Source organism: Mastacembelus armatus, chromosome 24, assembly GCF_900324485.2.
Source record: "Mastacembelus armatus chromosome 24, fMasArm1.2, whole genome shotgun sequence".
Taxonomy (NCBI): domain Eukaryota; kingdom Metazoa; phylum Chordata; class Actinopteri; order Synbranchiformes; family Mastacembelidae; genus Mastacembelus; species Mastacembelus armatus.
Window position 1 is genome coordinate 16,656,336 of NC_046656.1, and position 20,187 is coordinate 16,676,522.

The window sequence follows — 20,187 nt, forward strand, 5'->3', positions numbered from 1 at the left end:
CTCGTCTTCCAGCCTGAAACGGAGCAGGGGCGACGCACATCCCTGGAGAAGTTTACTCGCAGCGTGGTAAGAGTCTAGCCTCCTCAGCTTTTACCTCTTAAAACTGCATTGGTTAAATTGTAATGAAATATAATACACAATTCTGTGTCATAGAAAGAGAAATTCAAACATCTTATTCTATAACTGGAGCAATAGAGAAGAAAATAGTTATTATAGCTCATGTATGCTCTTTAAATGGAGCTGTGCTTATTATGCTTTTTATTATTCTGCACACTTTCATTTTCCTAATCAAGATGATGTGCTTTTAAATAATCATTTTCTGTGCTCAGCAATTCAAACACTTCTATTGCTGCTGAGGCTCCTTCCCTGAGGGGACATGATCTTTTTCTAATATTGGTTTCAAGGAATAGTCTGGTGATCAGTTAACTGAGGGGAATAAGTTGTTCATTACACTAATTAATTTGTCCAGATGTCAAAGAATTGCTTGCAGGAATATTGAAGGGAGAAGGATAAATACTGGATAAATTCATAACAGGTTTTATAACATGAAATTATAGCTGAGAAAACGGGGATTAGGACATTCCTCAACTACTGGCTTTGGAGTTTGTTTTGCTTCATGAAAACGTTGCTGTACACAGATCATAACAGACCAAACAATGCAACTACTCTTTAACACACTGAGAATAAAAGATAAGAATCAAAAATGTAAAAATAAATGTTACGCATGACTTAATATATGTATTTAGTTTGTAGGTCACAATTACAATTCCCTGTCAGGACTTCTATGTTGATGGCATTTTGCCATCCTCACCCCTACTTGCTCTCTTCGTTTCCTCCCAGGGCAAGTCACTGACAGGCAAACGACTGACGGGCCTCATGCAGTCATCCTGACAAGGCCTGGATCAAGAGTAGGAGGAACCATAACCAGAAGAGCTGCTTATCCCTGGGAAGTGGGTGGAAGAGGACTCTGGGCTGTTTGGGTGTGGCTGTGGGAGTTGGGTGAGGGTGCCACATGAGCTTAGATAGCTGGACTGGACTGCCACTACATTTGAAACTTACCTCACATCAGAGGACAGACAGCATGCAATAAGTCACCAGACCTGACACTAGGACAGTGCTGTCACAGTGTAGAGGATACTCTTCTTAGGGGGTTTCTAGTCAAAAGCCTGCACCATGTCAGGCTCTGTTGTTGTCTTTATCTAAACTCACATTAATACGGTAGCTGAAGACGCTTTTCACTTTACTTTCAGTGACATAAACATGGAATGCTTGAATGTCTTGACCAATGTCACAGCGAGACTTAGACTAATGCTGTAGCTAGCTGTTTACGTCATTCACTGGGATCATAAGGGAAAGAGAACAGAGGGGCTTCACAGTAAACATCTGCACTAAACTGAATTTCTGCTCACTCTTTACACTGATGGAAGTCACACTGCCCGATTTAATGCTGAACCTGGTGTAGCACACCAACATTTTAGCAAGTGATCAATCTTGCAAATGCAAACACAAGATTAGCATCCTCTGTGTGCCCAGTATTGGTTAAGCTGATTATAATTCATGTTTACATTTCATACAGTATATCAGTGATATGAACTGTCTGTTTTTATGCTCATTACAGACTGATTACATTTTCTCCTCTCCCCTTGACCTGCTCTGGTACAGTAGGTCTTTTCTGGAAAACAGGTAAACAGGAAATATTTTTTAATTTGTTGCAGCAACAGCATTTTTGGTGTTTAACGTTTAATTTCATGAAATTAGCACTGCCACTGTAAGCACAGTATCTACTCTTAGCCACACTGACCATACAGAGGTGTATAGCTAATCTTGATGTCATAATAAGATATGGACAGCTTAATCGTTTTACACACAGGTGGTGTTTTACTTTAGTGAGTTGGGATAATATTGGGCTATATTCTATCTTCTGAACATTCCACTTCAGGCAGCCACTCGGGGTTTACTGGGCTGACCATTATTCACCTTATGTAAAGAGTTCCACTATAATAAAAGAGGAATGCACAATGAAGAGAGGTATTTGGCCCATCATTTCATCTGTGTCCATTTAATTCCTCCAGGAGCTGGAAAGGTCACATGTAAAGGAGACAAGTCAAGTTCCCAGAAAAATACAGGGGTAATGGAGGCAAACAGCAGCTTTTGAAGTCTGAGTGCAGTTCCACCAAACAGGTACATCTTAGTTCTTTATAGTCACATACTGCCCTCTAGTGCATTTGGATTGTAAATGCTGATAGATGTGCATTTAAATAATCAAGGTAACTGTGATAGAACATTACTAATTAGCAGTTTAATATTAAAATCATCCAGGTTTTTTCTTCACTAAAAAAACGTCAAACAAATATTGTTCCCTAAAATCTCTTATCCAGCAACAACTGGCATGTCCTCATGGTCCAGAAGTTAGTTTAGCACAGTCTATCTAATTATGGCCGTTTAAAGAAGGACAGGACAATCTGGGTGATGCTAGCAAGAATATATTTCACAAAGAGCTGGTTAAGTATTTTCAGTCAAACCATGCAGAATACAAACTGACATTAGCGTCCTGCAGAAACCTCGTACCTTCAATTGGATGTGTCAACATTTCTGAAAAGTAACACAGCTCCAGCTTGGACTGTCAGCATGCATTGAGTGACATGTTAAACACTTGATTTGCTCTGATCTCCTCACCATCATGTGAGTAGACAGAAGTGGTGTTTGAATGTTCTGTGTTGCTAAAATAGTAAAAAAAAAGAAATGACCATGATGAATTGGCAAAAAAACAAACAAACTTAGTAATATTCTGTAAGAGAGCAACAAAAATCAGATCAAAGACTTATTGGCTCCACAGTGCAAGTGCAATTTGGCCATTTTGGGTAATAAAATATTTTTTTACCACGTTACTGATTGACTCAAGGACTGCATACTGAACATGTAATTCCTTATTAACTGGTCACTTCTTTTGCTGGTTAAAAAATACAACTGCAGAGAAACCAATCTTCAGGTAACAAGGTTTATGCAGGACAAATTTAGAAAATTGCAAAGCTATTTTCATTCTTGTCCCGAGAACTTTTTGTTTTATGTGTATAATAATATAGCCTAAATCAAAGGCAACACACACCGGCATCAGCTATTATGACAAGCCAAAATGCTAAAAAAGCACAGTTTCCCAACCTGTACAAACTGGCAATGATGCCACTTTTACAGCATAATTAAATGCAGTATAATCTGGAAATGAATGAGTTTTTCTGTATTTTAAATGTGGTAAAATACAAGATTTATGGTAGTGTAAGAAACATTGTTAAATAATGATAATCTCCACCCTGTGGCCTTCATTGATTTCTTCCTCAAACATCATTTGCTTCATACTAACATACTGCACTAAAAATACTCATTTCCTGTACAGTGCACCAAATCTGTTATTAGGCAGCTTATATGTTATCTAATGCTGCCATCTGCTGGCTTAACTGCTTGTATGCCATGAAAACTGGTATCTTGTCAGTTTGAGTGTTGGGAAGTACTGCTTTTTTTTGGCACTTTTGTTTTACCATTTGGCACCAGTGCTTTCCAAATTGAAATATTCCAGAAAATCAAAACAGTCAGAAAATGACAGTTTTTTCAAAGGCTAATTTAAATGTCTGAAGACATTTGGCTTGGTTGTATATTTAATGAATGACAGATCTTTTCATAGAAATGTACTAAATTAGTGTTGATCACCTTCTTTGATATTACATTGAAAACATCACCCATGATTTCACTAGTAAAAAGGCCCAATTACTAAAATACTTGCCCACTTCAGTAAACCTGCACTAAATTTGTGATGTGACACTGCTGGTGTGTGTTGCCCTTGAAGAATTCAGTTTTGCTTCTTAAGAGACAGAATCTAGTCAAATCACACATGCTGTGAGCATCTCTAACCACAGCACTACATTTAAGCACTGTTCTGTTCATAAATTTACATACCCTTGGCACAATTTGAGAAATATAACTGAACATGCAACACATCTGCCTTTTTAAAATCATAACTACAAATATGAATGATTTTCCTTGCAAAGTTTTCTCTTTGATCATTTTCATCTTTTAAAAAGAAGCCAGTATTTCTCAAATGGTGCAGGGGTATGTAAATTTATGAAGGACTGTATCTCCCTTTGCATAAACTTAGCGGACTAGCTATAAAGCACAGAAACCTCACTTTGTTGCCATTAAAGATTTATTGACCAGAGCCTTTCAATGTACATAATCAGGGTCTCATAATTGAAATGTGAAGATGAATTTAAAGATGTTCTGAGAAAAAAAAAGGTTTTTGCTTTGCTGTTTGAAAACTGCACTGGGCATGATAATAGCCCCAAACAGCAGCATGGTGTAGAATTTATTTTTTGCCCTCGATAGTGTTTGCTGTTGTCAAGTTTGCAAATTACTTCAGATACATTTTTTTAAAAAAGTATGGGGCGATCAACATGCAAAGTTGTTAGGCATTGAGAATCTGGGCCCTGAGCCACATCTCTCAGCACATTATTCAGGCAGATGGGACGAATTTACGTTAGTTTCATTTTATAGTCTTTTAGGGTTTACAAAGGCTCTTTGGTACCAGTTAGGCAGCTAAAGCTGGACAGGAGAGAGGCTGGACTCCTTTAATCTCCAGGGCCTTGTTGAACTGCACATCCATGGTTTTAGAAGCCTTGGTGAGTTTCAGGTTTCTCATACAACCTCTGAATGATGTGCTGGAAGAGAGTGTTACCTGGCGAACTCCACCTGTGCGGGAAAAAAAAAAAAAGAAATGACCTCTCTAGATTTCTGTGGTCTGGTAAAACTTAAAGTTTCAGCTTTATTTTACAACAGGATCCTTCATAGTAATTTTTCTGTTTGTGTGTATTGTATTGTTCATGAACTTTGTCGTAATCACAGCAGGTTTAAAAATGTAGTTTATTTATGGTTGAGTATTATTTTAGGAATGTGTGTAAGAAGGCAGTCATACCAGGATATCCTCCAACGTAGATGGGGTCATTGGTGTCACATACGTTGGAGCGTACAAAAGGACTCTCTGCTTGGCTCTGCTTGCCGTCCACCACCAGCTCCACCCTGTGGCGTATTTTGTGGGCAGTGACAGAGTGCCACTGGCCATCACAGAAGCCCTCACCTTCAGGCGTGTGCATGGCTGTGATTTGTCCAGCTCCATTGTTAACATGGAAGAGCAGCTAATGGGAGGGGAAGCATCAGTAAAGAACACAGGTGTGTGTGTATGTATACAAAAGACTAATACCACCATAATCTGTCCTTTAACTTTAAGGCTACGGCCAGGTAGCTTAGCACCAATTAAAACGGGGAAACAGCCTAAACTAACGATAACTGAACACTGAATTGTCATTTTTACATATATGATTTTATATGGGTCAAACTATTATATATATTAATCACTAGGTGTTAAAGTGAAACAAGCTGTTGCACAAAACCAAACTAGCAGTTTTCCCATTTGCAGTCTTTGTGCTAACGAATGTATTTCCCCAAAGAAATAATCATTCAGTAGGTACCTTCCCCTGAACAATCTCGAGTCCCAGTCCGCTGTTGGCTTGGTTGCTGATGGTCAAAAGAACTCCATTGGTCCTGGTGGTTCTGAACTCTAGTGTTATTGACAACTCTAGACCCACTCTGTAGGAAGAGACTGGATAAAGGGGTAGAGATGCAAAGAGAGATCATTAGTTGTATTATTCACTGTGCTTTCATCCTGAACGACAAGGTTTAACATCATCATGTAAAATGTCCTAACTTGCTTTTCAAATTTTACAGAAAACCTACAGCATGCCAGTGACTGGTCTGGGTGTGATCTTACCTGCTTTCAGGAAGCCAGTGCCATCAAAATAGGTTCCTGTCTCAGTAGCAACAAAGCATCTTCCTATCATGTGACTGGCAGTGGGCGTTGCCATGTTCAGTTTAAAGTCCTCATTGGCAGCCTCAGAGCGACCTAGGCAAAGACGGGGGTTAAATCAGTTGGCCACAGCAAACAAAATACCTTTCACTGAATAAAAGAACAACCTGAATGAAAAATAATCGCCCTATTATTGACAGTACCATGTGTGTACACTAACGTGACACGTTCAATACAAAACCATTACTTGCAGCAGGGGCCTTAGGGCTCACAGGACCTCCCACCATTTTAAGGCCACGGATGCATCCATTGATACTGTAGAGGATCTGAGAACAGTTGGAAGAGAAAATTTGGTTCAATCTAAGACAAACATTTCAAAACATGAGTGAGAAAAGTTAAAGTTGGAGGACAATAATTCTCAGATGACTGTTGCAGTGAATTAGTTGAGCTGAACTACCAAACAAAAACAACATTTAATACTTTTAAAAATGTTTGTTTTAATATGCGCGTGTGTTTTCTTACCGGTCCTATCCTCTTAGTAGTGTAGTTTTGTGGTAATCCACCAACATATAGCATTCCCACCACATCCAGCAGGTCAGCCTGGTAAAAAGACATTAACACAACATAAAAATCCATTCACACACTTGCTCGCATGCCATGAAACTGTTTAACACACTTTCAGGTTCCATCACACAGCTGATTGATAGATATAATTTACAGCATGTTACTGATGTCTACTTTTATACAAACATACAAAGCATTTTAATTCACCTGATAGTTAGCTTAACTTAATATCAACAGTCACTTTATGTTATCTTAAGACTGACTGACTAAACAAAATTCAACACGTTCCTAACAGTAACATACTGTAAGCTAATGTCTTACTCCCTGTTGCTCAGTTTTAGAATTTCTGTGATTAGAACATCCAGAAGCAGCACAAAAGTCTGGTGTTTCCTACTATTTGAACTGGTCATAACGGCCAAGGCAATATTGCGGCTGGTGAAACGTCGTGAGGCAACTATCTATGCACACCACTCAAGAATACAGAAGAAGCCCACTAATTGCCTGCTAAAAGCTGACTGGTTGTGTAGTTTACCCATCTTAATTACTGTCTTCATTTGTATGACAGGAGCCATCAGTTTAAATTCTGAAGGCCTCAGAGTTACACAACCATATAGTGACAGTGGAGAAAAAATTTGATTGGCTGGATTTTTCTCTCCTTTTCATTCCCTACTGATGCAGACAGATCACACCGCAAAAATAGGAATTTTTGTACGTACTATTTCAAGTAATACAATAATTAAAGTTTGACATTATTTTACATTTTAAAGTCTATAACACCTTCAGTGAACATCTTGAAGGTCTTAGGGAGTTGCCACAGCTATTATGTGCAGTTTTATAGAAAATGTCATGTGAAAATGTAGAAACAGATACAATTATTAAAAAAAAAAAAAAAACTAAACCTGGTGAATGTACCTTCTTAGGACTGGTCATTGGTTTACTGAATCTCCCGTCAACTGAAAGAAAACCTCTCTGCTTAGTACGAGTCACACGGATCTGAGAAGACAGGAAGATAAGAGAGATGCACAATGAAAAGCATACAGAAAGAGTGATAAAGAAAGAAGACCATCATACAATATGTTGTGTTGGATGTGAAGGCAGAACAAATGATGCCTTCACATGTGCTGCCAGAAATCTTGAAATGATGATTTAGCACTGATGTAACAAATGATGTTGTCAAGGTTGCAAAAACATTGAAGCTGTGACAAAATCATGAGTGAAAATCATGTACCTAGCAAGAGAAGCTTTAAATCTAATATAAAAGGGCAACAGATAAAAAGCACAAAACATTAAGCATTACAAACCTAATGTGATATTCATAACTGATAATTAGAAAAATGAAGGGAGAAAAACTAAAACTAAGTGAGTAGACAAATTAGTTTTTTTGCTGTAAGTTCATGTATTTCTCAGAATGCTTAATTCTTTGGAAAAGGGCATTTATTATTTTATACTAACTCAAATTATAGAATTAAAGCTTATTTGGTAGTAAATGAGTGTGTATCTGTTGCTCTGGGTAATAAACTGCTGCATGTAGTTGTCCTCACAAGTATAACACTGTATTGAATGGTGAATTGAAGTAAATTACCGTGTGCCAGTTCCCATCGTTGATGGAGAAGGGGACACAGCCAGATGTGTTCCCATGACCCAGATCATAGCCCAGACAAACCTGCCCGTCTTTGATCTGCATGAAGAGAGAGAAGGGGATGACATGAGGATGACAGGTTGCTGAATGTTACGACCACGGTGAAACAGACTACAAACAAATTCAGCCTCTCTACAGTATCTGTACATGTTGGCAGGAAGACCAACATCAATGGAAAAAAACAATGTATTGTATGTCTGCACGTTATTCTGCTTCGTGATAAAGTATTATTAACTCAAATGCAGATTCCTATGTGAGTCATGGGATCTAATTGCACAGGAAGAAAAGGAGGAGGAGGGAGCTGTTGAACAGATTCAAGTTTTTACTGTAAATCTGTCACTGGCATAGAATGTCCCAACATATTTCTCTAGAGAAAGAGCAGGAACCATCTATTCACCCATCCATTTTCTGCCTTCTCTGATATTTTATGAGTTAGGCTGTAGTGGCAGCAGGTTAAGCAGAGTCATTCCTTTCCTACAACTCAGGGTCCCATGGGCAAGGGCCCAACCACTAGATGCTCATCAGTGTAAAGAAAAGCCTACAGACCGACAGGTAAGCAGGTACCTGAATGGACACAAAGTCGGCGTGGTTTATTCTTGCCATGTAGAGAATGAGGCCAGATTCCTCCTGTGTTCTCAGCTCAAATTCCAGTATTAGCCTGAGACACAAACACACAATGTAATTGATTACACCAAGAAAACAAATGCACAAAATCAGTTCGGACACAATATAAAATACATCTTTATGCTGTTTTTTTTGGGGGGGGGGGTTTTATTAAAATACCTTATCTAACAGCAAATAAACATTAGCAGAAATTACTTAAAAACAATGAAAATTTTCTTACCAATGGGTACAATTACTTCTGTATTAAAGTATTTTACATGTAACTGTAACACATATACACAAAGCTTACCCACAGACTATACCCACAGACTATATGGATGACTAAATGTATTTGATCAATTTTCCATCATTTTGTTATTTTTGTTGCTACCATTTATTTTCCAGTGTTGGTCCACTCAGCATTATATTCATGTTCATTTTAACACAGTCATTTCTTATTCAGTAAAAAAATGCAGCCCTGGACTTTGACCTGGTGTACACCTGCGTTGGTAGAAACATCAAAAGTTTTTTTTTTGTTATACGAATTCTTTACTATACTTTCACTTAGATTATGTTTTATGTTTATATTTTTTATGCTTTTGATCTGAATACATCAGATCACTATACTGCTGTACATACAGTAAAGATTTCTATATTTTATGGTTTTTTTCCCATTTAGATGAACTTTATTATTCTACTACAATGGGGATGTTTTCTTGAGAAGCATGTTCTGTTACTGACAGGTATTAAAATAAAGTAAAATAATAATTTATTAGGAATACAAACCTCTCTCTGACTTTGGTGTCATCAAAGGCAAAGCGCATATGGCTGTTCCTGGTCAGTCCAAACTGATAGGCCTCCTCCACTGTTGCTGGGGCCACAGCTGACGCACATGAATCCTGGAGATCAGACAAAACATGTTAGTTAAACAGAATCCTCAACACCTGGGCAGAGCACATGTCAATCAAGCTAATAGGTCTGCTGCTTTTGACCTATAGGGACCTGAAGTGTTGGTTGGTCACAGTGTGTCATCAAACAGCCTTTTATTGAGGGTAAACAAAAAGTTTTAAAAGGAATCTTTGAAGCCACAGACAATGAAATGAATTTACATCTGTAAGTGAGCCCTGAAAAAAAAAAAAAAAATCCTATTCTATGCATAGACCATACTACAGTATGTAGTGTATTAAAAACATTTTAACTGCATGAAATCAATCTTGCCAAACTCGAGTGCAGATTAACATGCTGAATAATTCACATGGTCCCAACAAATGATAGCATACAGCTTATTAAAACTGTAGTGATATTTCATTGGTTTATTACCTCAATTCATGGTGTATTTTATTGACAGTGCTAGAAAATTAAAGCTATTTGATTCTTATTAATTCTGCCTATATTTTGTTCCATCTGAACCAAGTATCAGTGACATGTTGATTTCTGCTTGTATAAGCTTTTACTTTCTGTAGGGTAAATAATACTATTACTGCCACCCCTCTACTCAGAGAGCAGTTCAGCCATTGGACACAAGGTGTCAGTATTGTAATACATGTAAGGCTATCCTATGCCTCCCACTCTACAGCCAGATTTGTTCTCTTCCACTTGCCTGTGCTTTACTGCTTCCCCATATTTCCTTCTTGTTCAAGTCTTTCTCTCAATGTCTTCCTCCTTTCCTCCCATCTGTTTCTACTTTTCCTTTATTCTCATATACTCATTCATCGTACTTCGTCACATATCCTCTCTTCCTGTCATTTCCCTCTGATATTAACTCCTCTGCATTCTTCCTTCATGTTCTATCTTATCCATCTTTTATTATCTCAAATACTGATTCTTCATCCCCTTGTTCTTTTGTCTTCTGTTGTCTATTTTCTTCTCCGTTCCTCTACCCCAACTGTTCCTTTCCTATCCTTCACTATTTTTCCTCTACTTACTATTGTTTTCTTTCTACTCCCACTCTCCTGTCTTTCCTGCTCTTCCAACCTTTCCTTTTTCTTTCTTCACTTTTTTATTTTCTTCAGCTGTTCTAGATTCCCACTCCCAATCTTTTCTTCCCCTACTTGAACCACTCTAGCTTAATGTTCTCCCTCTAACCCATCTTCTCTTTTTCTGACCTTTTACACCTTGCTGCTTCCCCTCCCCTCCTTTTATCCTTCCTTATTTTCCTCTTCTGTTATCTTTTCTCCATTCTTTTTCCCTTCACTTACTGCCCACTCCTCATCATGGCTCTTATCTCTTTTCCTCTGTCCTTTCTGCCCTATCTATTCTATCTTCACCTGAAGGAAAAGCTCTCAGTCCTTCCCTTTTTCCTTGCTTCATTTTTCTTACATCCGCTGCTCCCGTTCACCATATCTTCTGTTACCAGGAGTACCTCTGTTTATCTCAGCCTGTCTTCACCTTCTCTCCCACCAGTCCCTACACTTTAACTGTCCTCCTCTTCCTGTATGTTTCCTTCCATCCAACCCGTTCTATCATGTGTCCGGGCCTTCTCATCTTTTTCTGAATGTCTAGTATCACATATTAAGTAACAAATCTGCTTTGCCATACCTTCAGCACAAGTGTGAGACAGAATTGAGACTCTGTGTGTCTTAATCTCCTCTACTCTCTTCGAGTGAAGACATTCCCCACAATGTGACCTTGCTTTGTTACAGCTGACACTCACCTCTTATCGCATTCTGTCCTCATATCAGCTCCTCCTCAACCTCCCTCTTTTTCCTCTCTCATTCTCTTCCTATCCAACAAAAGGGAGACGTCACTTGCTCAGAAGCTCTTTCCTTCCCGCTCCTTTCATTCTTCTCCTGCTTCCTCTCCTCCATCTTTCCATTAAGCCAACAAAAGGCAAGCACTGCTTAGTTCAGAAAGACTGTCCTTCTCTTTCTTCCTCTTCCTTCATGGATGCACCTTTTCTCTCTTCCCTCAGTCATCTATTCTTTATCCTCCGCCTTTTTCCCTCCCTTTCTTTCATCCCTTCTGCATCTTTCCATTAAGCTAACAATGGGAGAATCCATTCAGACTGGCTAGTCTTTGGTTGGAGGTCACAGCAATAGAATCTGAAGTAATTTAGTCAGGATTTTGTAAAAGTGTGTGTGTATAAGTCAAGACAAGTGTGTGTGTATGTCTGTAGTTAGAGTTGTCACAACTATTGAGACTTAAGATGTTCATTCTCTACCTGTTTTATAGAAGCTACTCTCTTGGCCTCCGGTAGTAACAAGCTTTAAACGCAAATTCACTGATATGTACAATTGTATTCAATTGTAATATGCCCAAGCTTTTCTTTAATGAAAATGAGTAATACAAGCTGTACAGCAGTCATACATTATAGCACTTAACCCCAGCTGCTCAAGCAGAGCTGGTCAGTGGTGATTGCTCTGTGCATGTGATTAACATATTTGGAAACTGTTATAATGAGAAACTCTGCTTTAATTAGGACTGGTCCCCTAAAGCTGCTATAGTCAGTATTTTAATATTAGCAGTGGATCAAATAATTACTTTTATATGAAAGATGTCACTCATACTGACAAATCCACTGAGAATTGTCACCCACTTCTTCTCTTCATCTTCACGCTACAGTTTTAACATCTTTAAGCTCATAGCCCTAGAGTATTACAGTTTTTGTTCATGCTCATCATCATCATCTCAAAAGCATGTGGCTGATTCAACATAAAAGGCTTTAAAAGCTCATGTGTCCAGCACCAAATGCCAGACAAAATTAACAACTAGCTAACATAGTGGAGCATTTAGTTACCATATATTTTCCCCTGGAGTTGACAAAAACAGACTGAGATGGAGGATGACTATAGTAACATAGTTCCAAATGAATGCTCATGTTAATATCTCCTAGATGTTTAAATAAGCTGGTGGCTGATCAACTTAAAAGCCTTTAAATATGTCAATGTTGTGTTTACAGCTTGTTTTGGTTTCAAGTGGCCAGTAATTCAATTATTACAGTTTAAATTCTAATGTTTTAGATAGACCGCTGTAAGACATGAGGTAAATAGAGACAGATAAAGTTTGATAGAGGTTGGTTGTTCGTGAAACCGACTGTAACACAATGTGCGTATGTATGTGTGTGTATATACTGTATACCAAGTCAACACTGGGTTCCTGTTTAGCAGTGGGCGGGGCAGCAGCAGTAGTAGATGTTGTAGCTGGTGGTGCAGGGGGCGTGGCCTCCTGCAGGTCAGCAGTCAGGGAGTGGGAAGGAAGGAGATTAATGGCAGCAACAGAGCCAGAATGGTTGACAGTGTTTACAGCAAGCACACATCTCTCTCCAATTCAGCTACAGGCAGGCAATGACGTCAAGAAGATGAAAAGTCAGAGGTTAATGAAGTAATGGAAAAACTTTCACTCCCTACACTGAACAGTATTTGATTAAAAAAAAAAAAAAAAAAAGGCTCTCCTCCATTGTTACGACTCTGAACATGACAGATTTTGTTACATGTAGAGAAGCATGAGTCAGAGCCTATTTCTAGTTTTGTAAAAAGAAGCTGAAACTCTACCCTATGCTATACTTTAATGTTGGATTCTAGAGTGACTATGAAAGCTAATTAGAAGGCGATGCCATGAAACCATCAATCAGAAGTAAAAAAGCACTATAGTCTTAAAAAATGAAGTCACTAATGCAACGTTTTCCCATATTCAAGATTTTTACATTGAGGTGTGCCAATGACAATGTATTATGTAGTAACCTACTTGTCAAATTCTGCAAAAAAATAGTGAACATTCCAACAAATAAAAAGCTGAACCAATATTTTTTTGAAAATGCAAAGAGTAAATTGTATAACTGTTTTCGAAGTTGCTTAGAATATCCTCAGAAAAGCTGCCTTTCATATTTTAGCCTTACATAAAGATAAAAAAAGACACTCTATAGAAACATGCACTTTGAGGCCAGAGAAACTGAAGACTACCTGGAAGTGACTCTGCTTCTCTGTAATCTGCAAACTGTGATGTTGATGACAAATTAAACATGAATAAAAATAACGTAGTGCTCAGGCTGTGAAATATATGGATGTGGATGAAAAGAAGTATAACTTCTCACTGTTGTACAATTCAAGCTGGCATAGCCCTTTGGCTCTGTGTGTCTTGATCACTGTGTTTTTAGAGGTACAGTTTAGTAGGAAACTGGGTAACCAATAACATATGACTGTTGTAAGACACTATAATATATAAAAATCTATGAAATAAATCTTGCCTATCCCAGGGCTAAGGGGATGATATCAATGACTCACTGCTGACCAGCTTCTTAACATAGTGGCTCAGTGTTAGCTGAGAGTGTTTTGGCTCCTGTGGGCTTATGAAGCATAAAAGGCATGCACAGTTAGCCTAGCATAGTGCAGCAGCCCTGCACTGTATGACAGGCTGCCAGAGGTGGAGTTTAGTGGCTCAAGGCTAAAGGGACTATAAAGAAGAGTTAATGGGCTGTACAACTGCTGTGTGATGAAGCGCTAAGCTAACACAGCAAGGCCATGGCTGCATTTCATCAGAGAGAAATTGGTGTGTGTTTGTGTATGTGATACACATATATGATGAGTGTTTCTCTATATCTGTCTTGTGCATATTGGTGCTTTTCTGTGTCAACTTGTTTCTGCACGTGCCAGTGAATTAAAAGAGGCTGCCTTAAAAAAACAATGCGAATTGTGTTACAGCAAACCAGACCGTCATAGAAAATTATACATACACTATTAATATATATCTCAATATAATTGTTGTAAAATGTTGATGGTGAAGGTTTTGCAAAATGTTCAGTAGTATAACTTCATGTGTGTTCCCACTTACAGCAGGAAGCCCTGGGGATGGTGTAACAGGGGCTGGAGTCAGTGGAGGACTGAGTGGCTTGGACTCTTCCTTTTCTTTCTCAGGCTCCTCCTCTTCTGGCAGAGGAGGCAGAGGTGGTGGTGGGGCGAGGTTGGGGCACTGGCCGATTTCAGCATTCTCAAAAGACACTGGCTGGGAGAAATCTGAGAGACTGAGAAAAAGATGGGCAGTTAAATTTATAATTAGTAGATGTTTGAGCTGATGGAGAAAGCAACAGCCAAATCAGCTCATATTCTAACAGAAAAGTGAACCTGAAAAAACAGTCTGACATTTCTGGCTTCTTGCTCACGCTTCATTGTCTTTCAAAGAGCTAGCTGAGAAGATCAATACCACTCTCTTTTTATAGTGTACTACAGGTATTTCTCAACTTTTGCCCATGCTTCAGTAGCAAAAATATTACTACTGTACTTTGCAGTTTGTGTTGTTCCTGCAAAAAGCCAGTGTGCTTACAGAACAGCTGGTATCTATTAGTCACTGTACTAGCAATATACTGTATATACCCACTATTGGTGTTTATATCTTCGAGCCAGACTCATTTGTCCTGTTGGTTATTTTCCTATTTTCTCCTTTTTACTCAAATTTTTTTTTTTTTGCAACTCCGGGTGATCAGGTGTCACAGTCCACTAACAAGGTTTCTGTTACTAAAGTATGATCGTGTGACATAAGTGACATGGCATATAATGAGAACAATCTCAGACTAATTAAAATAATAATGTATAATAAAAAATAAGGTTTAATCAAGATAGGATTCTCAAGTAATCAACCAAATCAAATACATAGAGACCTGCTAAAGTAAAAGCCACTGACAGATAGATAGGCCTATATTAAGTAGAAGTTACAGCTTCAGAGTGCCAGGATGAAAGGGGTGAAATGAGGTGAGCGATAGACACAAACATAAACACACAAAGATGAGAGAGGGGTGTAATTTGAGTTATGAGTATGTTTATGATGGTGGACAGCTCTATTACTGCTGTTCAGACAGAAAGAGACCCTGGCTTTATTGTTGTCATCATCATCAACACCATCATCATGACCTCCTGCAATCATATTATCTATACTTTAACTCAACAGTGCAGGAGGTCAAAATTAGGCTTGTCATCTACTGCCAGATAAACATTATAAGATGCTCATTAGGACAGCAAGCTGAAGCTGTTTGAGTACTGATAGAGTAGCTTTATGGTCAACATTGTTAATATACTACAAAGAAAACTGAATTTAATTGGTCAGTTTTGTCTGTGTCAGTGTTTAGCGTGGTAGAAACCAGGGGTGAGAAAAATCCCAAATTAAAAGCTGCTACTGTTGATGAAGGCAAAAATAGATTCACACTGCTAGTAGAGTTAGAGTTAACTAATGAAAGTCACTATTGTAAGACAATTGCTAAAATTTAGCTTAGGATGTGATCCAGCAACAAAAAGTGTAAAGACGTAGAGGAGAAAAGGGAACATCAGTGATTAAATGAAAAGGAAAACTTTCTTTGAAAGGACAAAAGCAAGATTATGCCACCATAACATAAACTCAGCACACTGCTCTAAGACCACACTACTGTCTGTTTCCATACATATTTGACTAAGGAGATTGACAAAGTTTTTCATACATAGCGTTGACCATGAGGTTCCATATACATCCCTGGAATGGGACATTGGCTCTGTTGGATATTTGCTCCACTTCTGCAGGAATACCACCAAGGAAGAGACGCTGCAAGTTAATTGGCTGGTCATTGGGAAGTGTGGCCTCCCTCTTGGCCTCCTCATCCACCTGAACTGCAAAGGATCTAGTACGAAGCACACACAGACAAACACACAAACAGTATTAAATGGATTATTGAGTACAGTGACAACAGTGACAGAAAATACAGAACTCCACACCCACACACACCAACCTGCCAGGTAACCTCTCTATGCGCAGCGAGTGCTCCCTCCCATCATACAGTATGCCTTGCTCAGGCCGTCTGATGACGCGTCGTGGACTGTGGCTGCCAGTAAACAGCACGACCTCAAGAGAGCCTTTGTTCAACATGACCGAGAGGTAGGGCTGCAGGATTTGGACATAAATCGTATTAGCTGAGAAAATCTACACTTTTAAACTATTGAGACATAGAGCAGACAATAAGCCATGAAATGGAGAAAGAAAGGTTCAGCTAGACGGATTTGAATTTCACTATGTATGAGCCAGTATTATACATACATGCTCCATACAGCACCTAAATAGCCTGAGTGATTCACAAGGTTGCAAGTATATTACTATAGTATAACATAGTACTCAACACAGGAAACTGAAATAAATAAAATGAAATGAAATGAAGGCATTCCAGAAAAGATTTTGATGTTCAGCAGAAGTTAATACAACCACTTGCACTGAGCAGGGGTGTGCTTTATGAAATGTAACCTTTAGAAACCCTGAGATTAAAACACTCTTTTCAAAAGGCTCTAGGCCAAGGTAAGCAGCAGAAACAGCTAGTTACAGTGTAAAACGATTACACATAAAACACAAAACATGTCACAAGGCTGCACAATTAATTACTGAATGAGCTGCATATAAATGTTCACTCTTGCTCTTGTAGACAGTAGTTTGACAAATCATTCTTTCTCCACAGCTTCCACCTGTGGAATAAATATCTGGAAATAGAAAGTATGGGCCAAAACCAACAGCTGTCTCATGAAAAGGTCCATTTATCATAACAATAAATATTTCAAAACATCTGCAGCCAAGTGTTTCAAATAAAGTGAGGTTGACATGGGTAGTTGTTTGTAGTTGCTGCTACATGCATCAGATAAAGAAAAGACTTAATTCTTCAGTGTTTGCTATCATCAAAAGTGTTTCCTTGTCCCATCATCATCTTCTCCTCCTTTCGGCTGCTCCCGAATCATCTGCCTCCATTTAACCCTATCCTCTGTATCCTCCTCACCCACACCAACTATCCTCATGTCCTCCTTCACTACATCCAAGAACCTCCTCTTTGGTCTTCCTCTAGGCCTCCTTCCTGGCAGCTCTAACCTCAGCATCCTTTTACCAATGTATTCACTGTCCCTCCTCTGAACATGTCCAAACCATCTCAATCTGGCTTCCCTGGCTTTTTCTCCAAACCATCTAACATGAGCTGTCCCTCTGATGTCCTCATTCCTGATCCTATCCATCCTCGTCACTCCCAGAGAGAACCTCAACATCTTCAGCTCTGCTACCTCCAGCTCTGCCTCCTGTCTTTTTCTCAGTGCCACTGTCTCTAAACCAGACAACATTGCTGGTGTCACCACTGTCTTGTTTTCCTTGTCCCATAACATACAATAAAAACCCAATGGCCAACTTGGCTCATTCTTCACATTCATGTTCTAATTCTCTGAGTATGACATGAGAAAGACGGGACATGAGGAGAAAACAGATAAGAAGTGAGGGGAGTAGAAAAGACAAGCAGGAGGACGGAGAGACTGGGGATTAAACAGGAGAGTAAAGGCAAAGGACTAAGGGGGTGAGAGTATGGGAGATGTGGGGGTATATAGAGGAAAATTTGGGGGAAATGAGAAAGGTAGGAGAGGAGAGCAGAGCAGGGAGGAAAGGATAACAAGAGATGAGAGGAACAGAGAAAAGAGGATAATAGGAGGAAGAGATGAGGGGGCAGAGAGCAAAACAGTGAGTGAGGTAGAGATGGGAAGAGAGAGAGAAAGAGACAGACAGAGAGGTGCTAGAGAGCAGTGGTGCAGGGTCAGGCTAATTTGAATTTTAATTCACTGTGTGCCAGAGGGCGAAGTGGGAGACAATTTACCACCTGAAAATGGAATTTCAATTTGAGGTCGGGGACAAATTGAACTGAGATGTAGCTACAACATGCCTCTCACTGTGCCATCTTGCACGAGCGCACGCACGTAAGCACGCACACAGGTGCACAGATGTGCACACGTGTGCACATATGTTACACACAGACAAAGCCAGACTATGACAGATGAACTCAATTGTACACATAAATGTATACACTAAATTAAAGATACCACAGACACACACAGACACACATGCAGACAACAGGGAAAGCAAATATGCAACAGACTGTGTAGCTAACATGCATGAAAACACCTTTACGGGTGCTAAATCACATTCACATGAAAATTAAACTATGCACTATGTAGTACATTCACACATACACTTACACTTCTATCTCTGTTAGGATACTCACTGACATAACACATTCCCTAGCACTTTAACATTAATCATCACAAATAGATGCCCCAGCCCTAAAACTAATTCTAACCTTAACAATAAAACCAAGTGTTACCCCTGAAACAAGAGTCTGAAAGAGTGAGGACTGGCCAGAATGTCCTCACAAAGATAGAAGTACACACACTCACGCACACACACACACACATACAAACGCACACACCTCCTCTACTTTGCTGCTCTGTATGATTACATTTTGGCTTTGGATTCTCTGTGCCTGGACTCAGACTGGAAAAGTAAAGCAGGCTAAAATCAGTGCTAAACTGAAACCAGCAGATAAAGCAGCCTGGGTGGTGCAGGGTGCTGACTGCAGATAACCAGTGAGAGGTCACTCTCTAATACTTAAGAACCAATTTAATGCCCAATTAAAAATATTTTGTTACAGCACACCTTAAAGCTAACAAACCTTATTTTATATACAGTACACACATTGTTTTATAATTGCTAATTAATTATAACATAGTGGACAGAGGCAGTTTGGTACGGCTGGTAAACTAAGTATAACCACTTATGTTTTGTTTGATGTAAACCAATATGTGAGAAATCAGTCAAACAGAACAATCTGAATTTGGGGTCTCAAAAACTGGGATTTTTCCAACCGATTTAATTTTCATATTTTAAAAGCTAAATAATCATTTAACAAAAATAAAATGGTAAATCAACAGTTAGCCATTGACTACTCAGTATTATGGGAAGCTATAGTCTTGGATACTGTAGTTTCTGTATGTAATCTGATTCAATTGCAACATTAATTTGAAATAGTCAAATTTCATTATAGGATAGAGCAGTTAATTGTCAAATATTCAATAAAACTAATATATATTTTTCTTAACTTCTACTAAGAGTTATAAGTTCCTAGCTCTCATCAATAAAGTATTGTTGATTAAATGAAATTTTAGTGCTATGTTAATTCTTTTTATTTTTCTATTTTTTCAATCCCTAGTGAAAGAGAACCTCAGCTTCTTTTCTGGTGGTATGGGAATTCAAACTCAAACTCAAACCTACTCAGTGCTGCTTCTGGGTCAGGAAAGTTACCATGTGGTGAATACCTTAAATTTTGTGAATGGTCAAGCCAGACACTTCTTCTGTCCTCCCTCCCCTGCACTCCATTTTTTCACTATATTCTTTCATCTCAGCTTCCCTTATTCCACTCCAAGCTCTCTTCCTCCTTTTCTTTTCATCTCTCTTCTGTCATTCTCTCCTCTCTGTATACTATCAACTTGCCCCTTTTCATTTCCACCCTCTCTCCTTTTCAGCTCTCCTCTTTCTCCTCTGTCCTTCCTTTCACCTCTAAATCTCTCTATTTTATCCTTCCATCCTTTGTCTCTTGTCCCCTTCTCTCTTCCTGCATCTCTGTCCCTTTCTGAAACATCCATTAGTCAGGGCCAAGTTGAGTTGATGGTGTCTTTAACCTCGCTTAACCTTTCTTCACACACACATACACACACACACACCCTGCCTGCCAGCACAGTTAGTAAAAATAGATTTATGCGCCCAACAACCAGTGATGATGGATAAGCCAGTG

At 38.9% G+C, this 20,187-nt stretch overlaps 2 protein-coding genes across 10 annotated transcripts in view; one reads left to right on the forward strand and one right to left on the reverse strand.

Moving 5' to 3' along the window:
- Positions 1–891, forward strand: part of LOC113137669 (regulator of G-protein signaling 6-like) — a 46,556-nt gene extending 45,665 nt beyond the window's left edge. For 2 of the 3 annotated variants that reach the window (XM_026319507.2, XM_026319508.2), the window contains 2 exons: positions 13–66; positions 841–891. In XM_026319507.2, coding sequence (XP_026175292.1) covers positions 13–66; positions 841–891 — 105 coding nt within the window. The remainder of the gene's footprint in view (positions 1–12; positions 67–840) is intronic. The other variant, XM_026319509.2, reaches the window with a different exon arrangement.
- A 1,576-nt stretch (positions 892–2,467) lies between these two features.
- Positions 2,468–20,187, reverse strand: part of lama2 (laminin, alpha 2) — a 138,586-nt gene continuing 120,866 nt past the window's right edge. For 4 of the 7 annotated variants that reach the window (XM_026319504.2, XM_026319503.2, XM_026319501.2 and 1 more), the window contains 14 exons: positions 16,339–16,490; positions 16,054–16,230; positions 14,421–14,610; positions 12,732–12,818; positions 9,441–9,553; positions 8,616–8,709; positions 7,995–8,090; positions 7,325–7,405; positions 6,371–6,448; positions 6,096–6,174; positions 5,813–5,944; positions 5,514–5,644; positions 4,961–5,180; positions 2,468–4,737 (listed from right to left, as the gene is read on the reverse strand). In XM_026319504.2, coding sequence (XP_026175289.1) covers positions 4,577–4,737; positions 4,961–5,180; positions 5,514–5,644; positions 5,813–5,944; positions 6,096–6,174; positions 6,371–6,448; positions 7,325–7,405; positions 7,995–8,090; positions 8,616–8,709; positions 9,441–9,553; positions 12,732–12,818; positions 14,421–14,610; positions 16,054–16,230; positions 16,339–16,490 — 1,791 coding nt within the window. In that variant the 3' untranslated portion in view covers positions 2,468–4,576. The remainder of the gene's footprint in view (positions 4,738–4,960; positions 5,181–5,513; positions 5,645–5,812; positions 5,945–6,095; positions 6,175–6,370; positions 6,449–7,324; positions 7,406–7,994; positions 8,091–8,615; positions 8,710–9,440; positions 9,554–12,731; positions 12,819–14,420; positions 14,611–16,053; positions 16,231–16,338; positions 16,491–20,187) is intronic. The other 3 variants (XM_026319506.1, XM_026319505.1, XM_026319502.2) reach the window with 2 other exon arrangements.